General features: G+C 35.9%; 1 protein-coding gene across 5 annotated transcripts in view; it reads left to right on the plus strand.

The window, feature by feature from the left end:
- The window catches only part of FANCA (FA complementation group A), a 101913-nt gene that overhangs the window by 28619 nt on the left and 55651 nt on the right, over positions 1–17643 (plus strand). For all 5 annotated transcript variants that reach the window (XM_027847636.1, XM_027847639.1, XM_027847638.1 and 2 more), the window contains 9 exons: positions 846–987; positions 1638–1771; positions 7418–7528; positions 7912–8007; positions 8123–8182; positions 10838–10926; positions 11995–12055; positions 12154–12203; positions 13279–13355. In XM_027847636.1, coding sequence (XP_027703437.1) covers positions 846–987; positions 1638–1771; positions 7418–7528; positions 7912–8007; positions 8123–8182; positions 10838–10926; positions 11995–12055; positions 12154–12203; positions 13279–13355 — 820 coding nt within the window. The remainder of the gene's footprint in view (positions 1–845; positions 988–1637; positions 1772–7417; positions 7529–7911; positions 8008–8122; positions 8183–10837; positions 10927–11994; positions 12056–12153; positions 12204–13278; positions 13356–17643) is intronic.

Here is a 17643-nt window from a genome sequence, read left to right on the forward strand (position 1 = left end):
CTAAGACAGCAGAATAATCTCATGGGCTGTTCATTAGGAGATAAATTAATTTAATATAATTCAGTCTTTGAACTGCTAGCTGAAACCTTTTCCTAAGTGTCCACTTCCACAAAGTAACCTTTGATTATTGGTTTTTTGGGGTGGGGGAGGGGAGAAGTTTTTTTTGTTTTTGTTTTTGTTTTTTGCTTTTTGGTGAGGCAGTCAGGGTTAAGGGACTTGCCCAGGGTAACACAGTTAGTGAGTGTCAAGTGCCTGAGGCTGGATTTGAGCTCAGGTCCTCCTGACTCCAAGGTCGGATCTTTATCCACTGTGCCACCTAGCTGCCCCCACAAAGTAACCTTTGAGAAGCCAAGGAGGTGTCCAAATAGAACTGTGGTGGTGGAAATGTTGTTAATCAATTATCATTTGTAAAATTTGTAAAAATCTTTGAAAGAAATAACCTATAGGATTATTCATTCTTTTTATGAAATTTTTTCCTAGATTATATAATTATGGGGAGGGAGCAAACCCTGTAATATACTAGCAAGGTAAAAGTTTGGATTCGTGCCTTGTATTATAATATGTATTTGGTTGAAGGGATGGAATGAATAAATGATCATATGTCTGTTGTGGGGAATGGAATGAAAACTTCTGGTATCACAGACTACATATAATACCTACAAAGGAGTAAAGCGTGAAATCTAGCATTTTTCTAATGATAAACTTGATTTGGGCATTTTGGAAAAGAAGAAACTGGTGGTTAAACTGGTGGGTGGGCATTTATAAGGATTATGGTAGACTTTATTCTTTAGTTTAAAAGATATTTGGGCTTTAAAATTAAAAAGATTTGGTACTTCTCTTTCTAGCTGTTTGTGATTTTCAGCCCCAAAGAGTTGATTGGACATTTGCAAGAAGTCCTGGAAACACATGAGGTCAACTGGCAGCTTGTATTGTCTTGTGTGTCTACCATGGTGGTGTGCTTGGCCGAAGCACAACAACTTGTTAAAGGTATCGAGTCCGTAAGATTTTAACGGTTGGTTTCTCTGCTGATAACCATATTAGACTTACTGTTGGTAAAAATAACCAAGGAGTCTATTGGTTTTAGTGGGTAAACCAACAGATTTTTAAAGGAAGTTTAAAATTGTAGAAGAGCCATTCTACATGTTTTTCACTTATGAATCCCATTGATGAACTAGAAATCAATTATTCTGTAAACATGATTTTTAAAGTATTTGTAACATTAGTAAATGTATCCTTAGTAGTTTTCACATGATCATAAAATATCATCTTTATTGTATAGCCAAGAATAAAATTTTGTAATAGTAAATACTCTGTTATTTGACATTATTTTAATCAGAACCTTCTATTAACCAGAATAAATACAATGTAATAATTGGTGTGCATAATGATAAGCCTAAGGTCCTGACATACCTTCTGAGTAATTGAAGAAAGATTGCACTGTATCCAGTATGATTTTTCTTAAATATGTTTTGTTTGATCCCTTTGAAAATTGGTAGGCTAGATGTAATATAATAACTGCCATATATGGAGCAATTTTACTAACCTTATTCTTTTACTATGCTGGTTAACAGTATGCTGTACCAGGATTCTAAATCTAATCTACACTGTAGATCTAGTTTAACTTTTTGCTCTTCTAGATTTGTTGGCCCATTTGATGATCAAAGCATTTGAGAGTTATGACTTAGAAAGCATGATCACTGCCTTCCTGATAGCTCGCCAGGCTGCTCTGGAGGGACCTTCTGTTTTTATTCCTTATGCAGAGTGGTTTAAGGTAGGTTTGGTGCATAGTGTAGAGGTATTAACTTAAGGTGTATTCATTGAATAAGTGACATTATTTAAATCAATCTTTTGCAAATTAGTTCATTGTAAGTTGGTGTTCTTCCTTGCCTGTATCGGGGACAACTCTTGAGAGAATAGGAAGAGATTTCTCAGTTGGTAGCAGGTATCTGCTTGTCTAGGTGACACTCACAGTTGGCCCAGACCCATATGTTTCTTATCTTTTTGTATGGTTACTTTATTATTTTTTAAATAAGTTTTTATTGATGTCTTTTTTTTTTCCTCACTATAATTTCTCCCAGTATTCTACCCCTTGTCCCTCTCCAAGAGGCATCCAATAAAACAAATAATATCTTTTAAGGATAAAAAGAGGAAAAAATAAAAATAATGGATCAATAACATTGAAAAAGTTTGAAAATATGTGCATTGTACCACACTTATGGAATTCCCACCTCTGCAAAGGGATGGGGTAGGAGTCTTTACCCTTTTATATCTTTTCCTTTGAACCATGCCTGTCTTTTATAATTGTGAAATGTTGACTTTTGATTTCTTTTTCATCCTGGTTCTTTTTGTTTGCATTGTTATAGTCACTATATGCAGTGTTTTTTTGGGGCTCTGTTGATTTCACTCTTCATCAATTCATGTAGGTCTTTCCAGGCTTCTCTGTATCCATCACAAACATCATTTCTTGTAGCACAATAATAATCCATTATATTCATAAACTGCAATTTGGTTAGCTATTTCCCATTTGATGAATAACTAGTTTGTTTTCAGTTCTTTGCTATCACAAAAAAGTATTGCTATAAATATTTTGGTTTATTTAGGGACTTGCTTTTTATCAGTGACCTCCTTTTGATATAAGCCCAGTACCAAAATCTTTGGGTCAAAGGGTATACACATTTTAGTCACTTTATTTTGCATGGTTACTTTAATAGGATAGAGAATGTGAGGGAATCTAAGCAGCAGTATGATTATTGTGTGAATTATAGAATTGTTTGGCATGAGACCTCACATCTTGTCCAACTTAAAGCGTGAATCTCTGCAGATAGTCCCCCATCTAATCTGTCTTTGAATACTTCCAGTGATAATAATATCACTATTCTCTGAGAAAGCCCAATCCATTTTTTTGATTGATAGTCAATAAACATTTATTTTTTTTTCAAATTTTTAACATTTTCATGTAAAGCTTTGAGTTCTAAATTCTATCCCTCCTTCTTTCCCTCTTCTTCTTCCCTGTGACGGTAAGCAATCAGATATAGGTTATACATGTGCAATTATGTAAAACATTTCCATATTAGTAATTTTGTACAGGAACACTTGAATAAAAGAAAAAAAATGAAAGAAAGAAAGTGAAACTACTATGCTTCAGCCTGTATTCAATCAATATCAGTTCTTTTTGTGGAGGTGGATAGTATGCTTCATCTTTAGTCCTTTGGGATTGTCTTAGGTCACCGTATTGCTGAGAATGGCTAAGTCATACAGAGTTTTTCACTGAATAATATTGCTGTAACTGTGTACAACGTTCTTTTGGTTTTATTCACTTCACTATGCATCAGTTTGTGTAAGTCTTTTCAGGTATTTCTGAAATCATTCTGCTTTTCATATAGCACAGTAATATTCCATTACAATCATATACCAAAGCTTGTTTAGCTATACCCAATTGATGGGTATCCCTTTGATTTCCAATTCTTACCCACCGAAAAAAGAGCTGCTATAAATATTTTTGGACAGCTCTGATTATTGGGATTATGTTGAGCTGAGAGATGATGCCCCTTTGTCTTTGGAGCAAGTACTCCTTTCCTTTCTTACAGTAAAAAGAGTAGGCATATGTCAGCTTTTCCGATGAACCATTTATGGCTCTCTCATTCACAAATTTGTATCCATTTATAGGTACTGCAGTACCACCTTGGCATAATGAATTCCCCTCTGTACTTTTTTCTTATTTGTCCTAAATTTAGCTTGTTCCTGTTTCCACAGCTAACTGAACTCTCATTACGGGATTCACTCAGATCACAAATACTTAGATGCCTTTGGTAATGCATAACTGCTAGGTAAATCAGTTGTTCTCACATTGAAGTTTATGGGAGAGATTTCCACAACTTTGAGTGTTAGGCTTGTTTTGATGTGGGTGTGTATGATGAAATGGTTGGGAAGAATAAGTACGTTAAACCTTAACATACATTAAGAAAATAATTCATTTCAGTTTTCTCTTTGTACACTTCTCACATCTCTGTTGGTAAGCAAGGAGTGCTCTCTCAAAACAGCTAAGAGTTGCTGTTGGTATTCGTGGTTTAAGCACCCCAGGATTTGAGTAAGAACTCAACCTTGATACCTTTTTTTCTCCTGAATTTTCTGATTGTTGTTCAGCCTGGTACCAACTGATAGTGATAAATTTCCCACAAATATATTCAACCAGTTTGGGAAAATGCTATAATTACCTGGAGAAATTTAGGTCTTCAATCAGAAACATTATCATTTTTTACTTGTAAAATTCTCAAAGCTAAAAATTGTTATGAGTGGAATATTTCTGGCAACCTGTAAGTTTTTTCAAGGGCATTTAAAATTCATAACGTTAAGTATTTTTAGTGTAGATAGAGTATATGACTAACGTTGGTGCTGTGACGTGTGAACTGATGGAACTCATAGAGGGCAAGGGGTTCTTTTTGTGAAGTGTCTAGGGCAGCATCAAAGGCAGTTGGACACCTAATGTTTCTGAATAATGAAAAAGAACTGTACTTTATTCTGGAATGGGATATAATGGAGCAATAGTATATGAATTCAGTGTTCCAAGAGCTTAGAAATGCTCTACTCAAGTATAAGAAGGTCATCCATGTCAACCAGAATTCTAAATAAGCACTGAATGTTGGTAGAATTGTATTTCTTTTTGGATAGATTATATTTTCAGTGCAATACCTCAATTCACTTTTAATTGAACTTATATTTTCCAAGAGCAAGAAATAGTTTCAGTGTAGATCAGTGTAGATAATAATGAATGTTTTCTTTTACATTTTTATTCCCAGTACTGTACTTCACCCTCATTGTATAGCCTCCCTATTATGTTTCCAGACACTTCTATCAATTTAGCATTTATTTAAATGTCTTTAAATTAAAGTGTATCTGATATGTTGCCAAGATTCATTCTTTGTTGATGAATTTTATTTATTCCTAAGGGGAAATCAAGATAAAAGTTACATTTAATTTATTGTAGCAGCTTCTTAAATAGAGAGAATCATGATATCTCAGATTGGGAAAGAATCTCAGAGGCCATCTAATTCAACCCATGCCTTTATAGGAAAGCCCTCTCTGTATATCAAGCTTTCACTTACATTCCTCTAGTGAGGTTCCTACTACTAATACCTAGTACCACGTGAGATCAGTGGAAATTTTTTCTCTGCATCACAGTATATCTTTGTTCTGGGGCTGTATCATTTTTGGTTCTGCCTTTGGTGACATGGCAGCACAAGTCTAATCTCTCTTCTTTATCATAACCCTTCAAGTAATTGAAGATAGATACTATATTCTTTCTAATTCTTTTCTTTTCCAGGCCACACATTCCCATTTCTGTGTGGTCCATGTATGTCATACTCTCTAGGCTTCCTTACTATCTTGTTTGCCCTCTTGTGTTCAGTCTTCAACTTATTACTGTTCTCTTTAATATGTGTTGCTCTGGACTAAAAACAATACTCTAGATATGGTCTGACTAGGACAGATGGAGTGAGGGACTACCACCTTTTGTTCTTGACACTCTTACCCTCTTAATGCAGTCAAAGATGACCTCTCTTTTTTGGCTACCATGTCTCACTGTTGATTCATGTTGAACTTCTGTCCACTAAAAACCCGTGACCTATTATGGGAGAGGCTCGAACCTTAAACTAGGCTTGAGAGAGAGAGAGAGAGAGAGAGAGAGAGAGAGAGAGAGAGAGAGTGTGTGTGTGTGTGTGCGTGCGTGCGTGCGTGTGTGTGTGTGTGTGTGTGTGTGTGTGTGTGTGTGGATCTGGTTGGCAAGAATAATTGTATTCTTTCCCAGATTTTCTAGCTGATTTCTCTGATCTAAATTATTCATTCTAGGCAAGCAACAATTTGTAAATTTGATTGGGAGTTATGGCTCTGCCTGGTTTTTTAAAGTTTCAACTAATTATATTTATAAAAGGGAAAGAAGTTATTCCTACAACTTAAAAAAGCCATCTGGAGCCATTTAAAAATTTTGACCCCAGTATGAACACTGTAAGGCTCTGTGATTCATTATGCAGATGAACTGCATGTGGCCATTCCTCCCCCATCTTGGTGATTTTTTTTTTAACCTAAATACCCTAGTCTCTAAGCTCCAAATCCTTAATTTGTAATCATCAATGCTTTTCCTTCTATAGTCTGTTTTAATTTCCAAGGGAAGATCTTGCTTATAGTTGGTTTTCTGCTTCAAGTTTATATCTGTTCCATAGTTCCTATTGGAGTAGGAAGCAATCACCCACACAACCATTTAAATGAGTTGAGCTTTTTTTTTTTTTAATGCAACAAGATAAGGTCTATATATATATAAACTTGACTATTTGGCATTTTGTGTCAGTCATAAATTTTGAAGGAATTGGCTGAGTTTAACAAATTTTATTTATTCCTAATGGGGAATAAGATAAAATTTATATTAAAACTCTACTTCAGTCTGTTATCTTAAAACAAAATATGACCAGTAAGAATTTTTGAAAGGGCATAACTTTTGATAACAGATTTCAGTGAAATTGAGAATATGGATGGAGATTGTAAAGAACGTTTACAGTGGGTAAGCTCTCAAGTTCCCAGATTCCCTAAATTATTACTCATTCAAGGCAAGTAACTATTTGTCCATTTGATTTGGAGTCTTGACTCTGCCTGGTTTTTTAAGTTTCAATTAAGCGCATGTCCAAAAGGTACAGAAGTTACTACTACAATTTTAGAAGGCCATATGGAGCCTTGAGCAATGCAGATAGCATCCCATTTATATGACTTGGTAAAAAAAACCTTTGGGGTTGCTTGGAGAAACATAGAGGGCAAATGACTTGCTCAGGGTCACACAGTAAGTATCAGATTTGCCTGACTATAAACCCAGTATTCTATCCACTGAATCACACTACCTTATATAATAAACCTTTGACTTAAATAGTTTATCAAGAAATTAGCCAAAGACTCAAGATGCTAAATGAGACATACACTTCTAGACATGGTTTATGTGGGAATTTGTCTTAGTGTCTCTGCATATTTACTACAGAGGCTTTGTTTTTCTTTTCTTTTGGTAGGGGGAGGGAGCTAAAATTAATGCTTATTACTTGGAAAGTTATGTTAAAAATAAATAAGTTAACAACTTTTGGATTCATCTATACTGATGTATGGCAATGTAATATTTTCCTCTCATTGTAAGGAAAAATCCTACTCCCCTCTCTCATTAGTCCATGACTTGTCAGTGTCTTCATTAAATATTTTAGTCACATTTGGATATTTTCTAGTAGCAAGTTTTCTAGGTAGGAGATGAAAGATTGCTTATAGTTGGTGGAAACCTTTCTATTGAAGTTTTTTTTGCCAGAAGTGAGGGCAAGCAAATGAATTAGGTAAGATTTTTATTCTGGCAAGACGCTTTAAGGCTCATATCTTATGCTTGTTATTTTCTTTTCAGGTTTCCTTTGGGAATGTTAGTGGTTACCATGGCTGTAGTAAGAAGGCTTTAGTTTTCTTATTCAAGTTTTTATCAGACCTAGTACCTTTTGAAGCCCCACAATACATGAAGGTGAGAAGACACATATAATTCTGTTTGCTAGGTTTCATTTTATGAACCTTTTTCCTGAATTTGTAGAAACATCTAACCTCTCACAGACTATCTCCAGGGCTAAATGTGTTTGTTATTGTTTTTTAAATATCTTGAGATGCACTGAGAATTGGAAGTGTAAAACCTGCTTTGATAGCTTGAGTACTGAGGATCCAGAGTTTCCTTTATTTTTTTGGCACGGTGTTGTCTTTCTTTTTTTGCATTTGGTTTTTATAAGTTTTGTTAACTTTCTGCTGAATTCTCAAGAGAAGCAGCTTTTGGAGTAAAGTTGTAAAACCTCTATAATGGAGCTGTAAAAATATCTAACTTGATAAAGTAATCCCACTCTGCCCTTTTGCTTTTAGATACACATTCTTCACCCACCATTGGTACCAGTAAAATACCGGTCTTTGCTTATGGAATATATTACACTAGCCAAAACTCGATTGGCTGATCTCAAGGCAAGTTCAAGATCTCAATACTTCAATGTATATTGTTGAAAATACTGCTTTTTAATCTCAGAGTACAAAGTATTTTGTGACAGTTTAAATTTTTTTCACCTTCTGTCATCTCAAGGTTACTATAGAAGATATGGGACTTTATGAGGACTTATCATCAACAAGAGAAGTAATAGAGGTACTGAAATAGATACTGTAGTCCCGGCAGACTGTCTCTTAGGTGTTAATTTTTGGATTGAAGAACAGGTCTTTTTCATATTGCTAATGTTATGTATTGGTCCAGACTCATGGAAATCTCTTCCCTATCGCCACTTATCACAGATGTTGTCATTTTATTCAGCAAATGCCTCTGCTGCTGAATGTTGAGCTCTGGAAATATTGGTTTTCTTTGTATATGGTCCAGTTTGAATTATGACACGTGTTGAAGAGTTCATTTCCCAGTCAGGAAATTGAGGGGAGGTATATGCAGAAAGAATTGTGATATAAAAACAAAAGACACCAATAATTTTTTTTTTTTGAGGCAGTCAGGGTTAAGTGACTTGCCCAGGGTTACACAGTAACATAAGTTACTGTGTCTGAGGTCAGATTTGAACTCAGGTCCTCCTGACTCCAGGGCTGGTGCTCTATCTACTGTGCCACCTAGCTGCGCCATCACCAATAATTTTTTAAGAAAAAATGTTGATGTTTGTCATAAAGGCATTTGGTTCCATGTTTTACTTTTGAATCTATGTGTTCAGAATACTAGGAATTAAATTGCTATTTATTGAAAAATAAAGTAGAGAAAGAAAAGCCGGTAAAATGTGGCTCTGTGGAACAATATATTTCTTGTTAAGAAGCCCTTGATTTACATGAGACGTATATAGAGTGATAGTCTTTAAAACAGAAAGGGACTTAAAATTTTCTTGGGGGACCATGTAAAATAGGAAGAATAGATACATTTTTACCTGAAAATTAATTTTACTAGGATCATAGTGATTTAGAACTAGAGAGGCTTAAGGCAATATAGTCCACCCTTACCCTCCCTCCCCTCCCCCCCACTGAAAACAACTTGTCTTTGGTATTTTTTACATTTTTCTAATATTACTGATTTATTTTATTTTTGACATTACCTATGTTTCTCAATTTATCCTTTCCCCTTAATCATCCCTTGTAATAGAGAAAAAAACAGTTCAGCAGAATTAACCAACACATTGAAAAAGTTTAATATTTGAGGTGTTACCTACCCATAGTACTCTACCTCTGCCAAGTCGAGAGGGAGATGCCTTTTTCCATTTCTTCCTTAGGGCCAAGTCTAGGCACTATAAATTCATAATATTCCCTTTCAGTCATTCTCTGGTTGTTGTTTCCATTTATTTTGTTGTAGTTATTTTATATATTGTTTTACTATTTCTCCTTACTTTGTAGCTGTTTTTTGTAGCTGTTATTATATTTGTAGCTATTATTATAAATCTTCCCATGCTTTTCTGTATTTATGATATTCATTTTTTCCCTATTGATCAGGCAGGCAGACTACAACAGTTTATATTTCATTTTCAAAAAACAATTCTTTCCACTTATTCACGATATTTTACATTGCCTTTTTTTTTTTCAAAGAAGGCATAGAAGTGACAGAAAAACTCCATAGAATTAAATAAAACGTGAAAGGACAAGTCTGAAGAATATTTCTTTAAAGTACATTTTCCCTATTTGCAAATAAATGCATATAATTGTGTACAATTGTCTAACCTGACCTGGAGAAATAATGTAATATGAAATAACAGTAGATGTGTGATGGATGATCAGTGTTGAGCTTGAATGTTAGAATTATGTGAGATAATCCTTCTTTTGCATTGTACCTGTATGTAAAGCTACATTAGGAATATTTTTTCATTTATAGGATTGTATTTTTTGAGGTTGAACTATTTAAAAGTACTTAGCACTCATACAGAGGCAGTGTAAAAATATAAATTTTACCATATAGTTCATTGGCCCTTAGGATAGTTCATATGAAGGGTTAAATTTTTTAAAGTTTCAGAAATGAATACATTAGTCTCAGGTTTTTTTTGTTCATCAATTACTTTTTTAAAAATTGCACATCAATCTTTTATAGTAGTGAACAACAACAAAAAGTGGGGGATGGAGGTTGGTACAGTTATGCTCAAATTGCTAACAAGATCCAGCTGGCCGGTCTGGGTAGCTGGATATGATGTGGAAAGACACAGTAAAACAGATTTTGATGTGATTTAGAGGCATTTCACTGCCACAGAACAAAGCAGGTGGGATGTATTCCTTTATGCCTTAAAAATCAAGGAATCAGGCCTCACTGGTGGGGCTTGAGATCTCTGAAGACTGCCATGTGGGATGGTTTAATTTCACAAGCCGCTAGCAACACCCAATCTAGAAGAGTCTTCTGTGGAAGTAAATGCAGCAAGTAAACGTTTAAGATGTCATCCTAACCTCCCACATCCATTTTTCTTGGGTTAGGGAGGAAGCATGATTGAAACAAGCCTTTGATGATTATTAAATTACTACCCAGATTATAGGCAGCTTCCTACAATAGCCCCTGGGAGTGGCACCCTCCTGGCAGGACTGGCTCATGGGAATAACTGGAACAGCTGCTTCTTTCACCTCCTCTCTTTGGTCACTTCTTACCATGTCCCCACCCCTTACTCCCACCCAGGTCCTTTACTGTGGCCAGACCATCCGACCATCTGGGAGGTGTTTTACCTTCCACTATTCTAAGTGATAATCATTGCTGAGTATTTAAGGACAGGAAGGTGAAAGCCTTAATCTCATTAAAGTCAGAGCTGTTTAATTTGTTACTCTAACTTTCCCTTCCATGTACATGAGCCAGCCCCACTGCCAGGCGCAACAAGATGTTGAAAAGGCCATTCAGGTATTTGAACAGACAGGGAAGATCCCGGTAACCATAATGGAAGCCAGGTAAGATATTATTGCCCATGTAGCACCTAACCATAATACCCCCCTTGGAGCCATTAAGTGTTTTTTTTGTTTGTTTGTTTTTTTTGGTGAGGGTTAAGTGACTTGCCCAGGGTCACACAGCTAGTAAGTGTCAAGTGTCTGAGGCCAGATTTGAAGTCAGGTCCTCCTGACCCCGGGGCTGATGTTCTATCCATTGTGCTACCTAGCTGCCCCTAAATGTTTGATAACAGTAAGATTATTCAAAATCCTTTATGTATGAGCAATTATAAATTTAAATTGGTATTATTCATTTATCATAAAGTCACATGAGGCAGGTATTCTCATTTTTATAGATGGGGAAACCAGACAATAGAAAAGTTTAGTGATTTATCCATGGTTAAGTGATGGTAGAGCCTGGTTAATAACACAGACTTTCTGTTTCTAAGGAAATGCTGTCAGTCCTAACAAAGCATAGCTTATGAGCAATTCCGTATTTAATCAGTGGTATAGTGGAAAGATCCCTGGGTTTGAGTCTTAAGTTCTGACACTCTAGCTTCTTAAGACTATAAAATATAAAATGGAGGTCAAAATTTTTGCCCATTGTATCCTCCTGGGTTGTGAAGAAAACACTTTGTGAACTTAAAATGCTCTATAGATATGGGTATTATTATTACCTATAACTACCATTATCAGCTATCATTGATTCATCTACATGGAGTTTCCCACCCATATAGACTATTGCTTAATTATACCTTGTGATGTCTTTTTGTTATTATTAATTTGAAAGCCTATACAACTGCTGTTGTTTGGTACAGATACTAATCAGAGAACAGAAAGCCAGGTGCACACTGTAGCAACAATAAGTGATCCTTTATTATCCTAAAACTTGATTGTCAGTTTGCCTGAAGCAACTGCAGTGAGCTAAATGGCCCATGAAGGGTAAAGGACCACTTGGTCAAGTATGGGGGCCCTTTCAACTCTTGGATACTGCATTTATGATCTCATTACCTACTATATTCTAAATCTTATTCAAGCTCTTCTTCTGTTACTTTGAGGAATCCTCACTGTGTTTTCATTTCTATGTTCCAGTATATTTAGGAAACCCTACTACGTGTCTCGTTTTCTTCCAGCTCTGCTTATACCTCGTGTGGTTAGTATTTTTCTTTTTTTTCATGTTACAAATTAAAGGAGGACAGTTACAGGTCACTTTCGGCCTCTCATTCTAATGCCTCTATTTTTATTATGCAGCTGCCTGAATCCCCTGATTCCCGAATGGTTTTTATAGATTCCCTCAGAAGGTAGGAATATCAGCTGGGGCAGAGGGGGAATGGGTGCAACATGGGGTGGAGGGATGGGTTGAGAAGATTGATGGATTGACATGTTTCTAGACCATTTACTAATACATCTTGAATTATGAAGCTATAGTATATTGGTAGGGAAGATTTGGAAATCACGGGGAATATTTTCTTTACAGAGCGATGGCATGAATTGGTAGTTAGATTGCACTTTAATTTCTGGAATCAACAGTGTATTCTAAGATAAACCTTTGGGATGAATTATCTGGAAATTAGGAAAGTTTTATAGTTGCACAATCACCATGGTAAGAGAATTTAAGGGAGGAAGGAAAATGAAAAGGAAAACTTGTGTTAGATTCAGCCTACAAAGAAAATCACTGTCATTAGAAAAGTCCTTAATTTGAAACAATGTGCTACCATAGCACACCCTCTTCTTTATAGTTATGATCCTTAGTAGTTGATGGCAGTCCTCATTTTCCCAGGTAGAGATACAAAACAGTAAAGTCTGTTTTCCATATGAAGTTTCACAAAAATAATGGAATATGTGAAAAGGTTGAGATGAGAAAAGTAACACTATTATGATTTCCTATTTGGAGACTTTCCCAGGGGCCTATTTCTTCTTTGCTTTTTCTACCCACACTTCTCTTACAACTCTCCATCTTATGCTGAACACTCCTTGCTTAGATTTTAGAGACAGTTTTGTTGGCATCTGCTAGGTACTGGAAGTGTCTCCCCACACTTTAGAAGACTTGAATGCATATGTTTAGGGATGTAGTATCTCCTACAAATGGTTTGTGCCATGGTTGTTCATGTTAGCATGTCCACACACACTCTTCTATATCCTGCCTTGGCTTGTACATGTGCAACCACGGCATTTAACTCCTTGCTATCCCAGAAAACACCAACATTAGCTAGTTCATGCCTTTTTAAGTGGTAGTATGGTCTTCATCCTCATTATATATATTTCCCACATTGCAACTTTATATATTTTAAGACATATGAACATTCCTAACAGATCCAACTGTAAAAATTTGAATTCTAAATAAATCCAATTCATTTTTGTTTTCCCCTCATACAGAGCTGATAAACTTCCTCCAAATTTGTATTCCAATTACTTGCAAGCCTGTTCTGCTGCAGAAGAGAGGCAACTAGAAGGTAAAGTCACTTAGTTACTAGTTTAGTGCTTAGTAAATAGTTTGATGCTCTCTATTTCTTTGATCAGTAATATTTTTTCATGTAACATGTGTTTGATTAGATATGATGCTGATTGGGTCAACCTTATGTGAGTTCCAGCCCTGTCTGTGCCAGTTTAGATACACATGTCTTTTAGTTACCCATCTTGTTAAAAATATATTTGTGATGAGGAGAGTTGGGGGAAGGTGTGTGGATGGTTCAGTAAACATCTATAACTATTTTTGTTTTAAGTAAACCCTACCATTTGTCTTAATTTCAATGTACAATATATAAACAAAAACATAACACTTTACCTGTATACATTTTAAGATTGCAACCTCATTCCTACCTGTCTTCCGGTGTTCAGTTCTTAGACACAGATTGCCTTTTGTTTGCCCAAGTGGTATAAGTATCCAGGTTCTAGAGAAGATTGTAGACATTGCTTCTCTTTTTTGTCATGTTTAATCACTTCCAAATTTTATTAGTCTTTTTTAGCTTATTGAAATTTTACTTTATGACTTTTTCTACTTTTAGTAAAAATGTTGAAGTAGATCTCAGTGAAATTTTTTTTCAGAACTGATACTTGTTCTTTTATGGTAGTTTTACTCTGGATATGGAAAGGTTTGGATGCAGCTGTCTATGTATATTCCTTATCTACATCATTTTATCTCATTCCATCAATTCTGCATGTGAGGAATGATATGAATAAATTAGGGCAATAGGAAAGCATACATAACTTAGTAGGGTCTCATTTTATAATTGGCCAGGAGTCAGCTCCTTAGACTTCATAGTTCGCATAGGTTCTTAGTTTTTGTTTGCTTTTTAAATTACTGTTCTTACTTTAAAGTTAAGAGAAACATCCCTGGGTCAGGTAGTTCAGTTAAAACTCTTTGTAGGCTGGTCTGATTTTTACAAATTAAATGATCTTTTATAAACTTAATGTTGAATGTCAGTACAATTAACTTGCTTTGTAACTATTTACTTTTAATTAATTCAGATGAATAAAATATCACAACTTTAAATTCCTGCTAAGTCTCTGTACAGATCCTTTGCCCATTCTTATTTGCTTTTCCTCTTAAATAGTTGCGGTTAATCTTGTACTTTGTTCTTCGTAGACGGCTTTTTTGCACTTTGCATTATGTATGTCCTAGCAGTCCTTCCAAATAGCTTTATGTTCCTTATGTTTGTTCTTGGAAGCAGCATATTTCAGAGGAAAGGGTATTGGATTTGGAGTTGAAATTCTGGCTTTGCTAGCTAGCTATTACTTATGGGACCCTGGGCTAGGAATTAACCCCTTTGAAACTTGATTTCCTCATCTGTAAAATAATGAGTTGAACTAAGTGATCTCTAGTGTTCCTTCCTGTTCTAATCTGATGACTCTGTGTAAAGTGCTTTACAAATTTTAAAAGGATACATAAGCCAAGTGTTATCATAAAACAAATTCACCCACTGGGCATGTCTAAAAATGTACGTCTTATTCTGCTCCTTGAGAACTTTACCTCTCTTTCAGGAACATTCTTCTTCATTAGCCCTTTGGGGCCATGGTTGGTCATCAAACTGATCAAATTATATGCATATTTATGTTATTTTTATTTTTATGTACATATACATAAATTTAAAAATTCAGTAGTAGTTAAATTTTTAAATAAATTTAATTTTAAATAAATTTTAAAAGACAGTAGTAGTTAATGTTGGAGAGGTTTATGAGAGACAAACACACTGATGCATTGTTGGTAGAGCTGAGATTTGGTATAGTCATTCTGGAAAGTATTAAGTGCTTACTGTATGCCTGATCCAGTGCTAAGTGCTGAGTATATGAAGGGCAAAAACGGCCTTTGCCTTCAAAGAACTTACATTCTGCTGCCAAACAAAGGAATTTTATTCTCAAGATAATAGTAGTTTATTACTCAGTAAGTAGTAGGGGTGATGTAGTCAAAGCTGTCCTTTAGGAAAATCCTTTGGCAGCAGTGTGGAGGATGGATAGTAATGGGAAGAGACTAGAGGCAAGGATGCCAGTTGGAATTAGACCAGTTGCAGGAGTCCGAGTGAGAGGGCCTGAACTCTAGTGTGAATGCTTTGTGAGTGGAGCAAAGGGCGTGGATGCAAGAGATGTTGTAAAGGCAACATGATTTAGCACAGATTGGATAGGTGGATTGGGTAAGTGAGATGTCGAAGGTGATATTAAGGGTGTAACATCCTGGGTGTTGGCCAAATGGTGGTGCCCAGGACAGTAATAAGGAAGGTGAGAAGTGAGGTGGGTTTTGGGGGCAAGATAATGAGTTTGAGATGTCTCTAGGACATCCAGATGGAAATGTCCAATAAACAGTAGGTGATTTATGATGGGAGCTCAGGAGAGACACTGGGGTTGGATGTGTAGATAAGTGATCTCCTTCGAAGTGATCATTGACCCCATAAGTGCTAATGTGATGATTGTTTTTTTTTGAATGTTAATATTATCTAGCTAGTGGTCACAGAATCTGAATGTTTGAAAGGACCCTTGGAGGGCATTTTAGTCAAGAATCTCCTCTATAGTTTTACTTAAGAAATAATTCTTCAGCCTTTGCTTGAAGAGTCTACTTGGTGTAGTGGATAAAGTATTGGCTTAGAGTCAGGATGTCCTGGGTTTGAATTCTGCCTATAGGGTTTTCCAGTTGTGTGATCCAGGACAAATCACTTAAACTTTGTGCACCCTAGTTTTCTCATCTGTGAAATGAGCATGTCAGAGTTGCTGGTCTCTAAGGGCCTCAAGTTCTAAATCTGTGAGCCTGTGACTTCATTTGAGAAGGGAACTTGTTAATTCCTGGAGTAACTTGTATCATATTTGGATATTTCTGATTGTTAGGAAGCTTTTGCTTACATCCTTTCTAAATTTATCTCTTAGCAGTTTTCACTCCTGCTTCTAGTTCTGTGCTTTGGAGTCAAGTAGGACAAGCTTCTTCCATGTGAGAGCCCTTCAGATACTTGGACATAGCAGCCGTGTTTTCTCCCTAAGTTTCTTCTCTAAGCTAAATATCCTCAATTCCTTCAACCATCCCTCATATGGAATGGTCTCCAGGCCTTTACTATCCTGGTCACTTTCCTCTGGCTACTCTTCAGCTTATCAGTACCCTTAAAATACTGATCCCAGAACTGAATGAGTGTTCTATATTGGATCTCAGAGGCAGAATATGACCTCCTTTGTCCTGTACACTCTTGTTTTGTTGTTTAGTCATTTCAGTCATATCCAAACTCATGACCCCATTTGAGGTTTTCTTGGCAAAGAGACTGAAGTTTGCCATTTCCTTCTCCAGCTCATTTTACAGATGAGGAAACTGAGGCAAACTGTTCCCTTGATTCTAGGCCTGGCACTCTATCCACTTCACTACCTGCTGCCCCTGTTTTGGATACTATATCTCTTTTAACGTAGCCTGAAATCATATTAGCTTATTTAAATATAACTTGTTAGGTTTCCTTACCTCCATGTCAACTTCTGCCTTGCCTCCCCTTATCTCATACTCATAAAATTAATTTTTTGAACCCAAGTGTAAAACTTTTTACATTTATCCATATTACATTTTATTTTGCCAGATTCAACTCAACATTGTAGCTTGTCATGCTGTTTTTGGATTCCAGTTCTGTTATTTGACATGTTGACTGTCTCTCCTAGCTTTTTTTATTTGTCAGTTTGATCAGCGTTACATCCATACCTGATGCAAGTCCTTGGAAAATGTTAAATCTCATATTACCAAGCACAGATCCCTGGGGCACTCTAGTAGAGACCTTCCCTGGAGTTGATATTGAACCCTTCATCTTTGGATATAGCCTTTCAGAAAGTTACGGATCTTCCTAACTGTATTGTTATCTAAGCCGGAGGTGTTAAGCACATGGCCCAGTAGATTGTGGCCACAATCAGATTAAAATGTAAGTGTGAGATATGTAACAAAACAAAAATACAATAAAGCAAAGATAATATTACATTTTAAAACTGTCCATATGAAGCCCACAAGTATCCTTATGCACAGGTTAATTGTCCCTGTTCCTCTTTGAAGTTTGGTACCACTGATCTAGTTCTTATTTCCATGTTTTCCACAAGAATAACCTTAGGGACTTTGTAAAATGCTTTGCTAAAATATAAATAGATTCTTCTCCTCTGCAGTCCCCTGATCTGTCCATTTAGTAACCTGTCAAAACAGAAATAAAGTTATCCTGACATGGCTTGTTCTCACTGAAGCCATGCTGGCCCTCTATCATCACAGTTTATTCTTCTATATGTTCACTATCTGTCCCTCTA

Source organism: Vombatus ursinus, unplaced genomic scaffold, assembly GCF_900497805.2.
Source record: "Vombatus ursinus unplaced genomic scaffold, bare-nosed wombat genome assembly UNPS02005286.1, whole genome shotgun sequence".
Lineage (NCBI taxonomy): Eukaryota > Metazoa > Chordata > Mammalia > Diprotodontia > Vombatidae > Vombatus > Vombatus ursinus.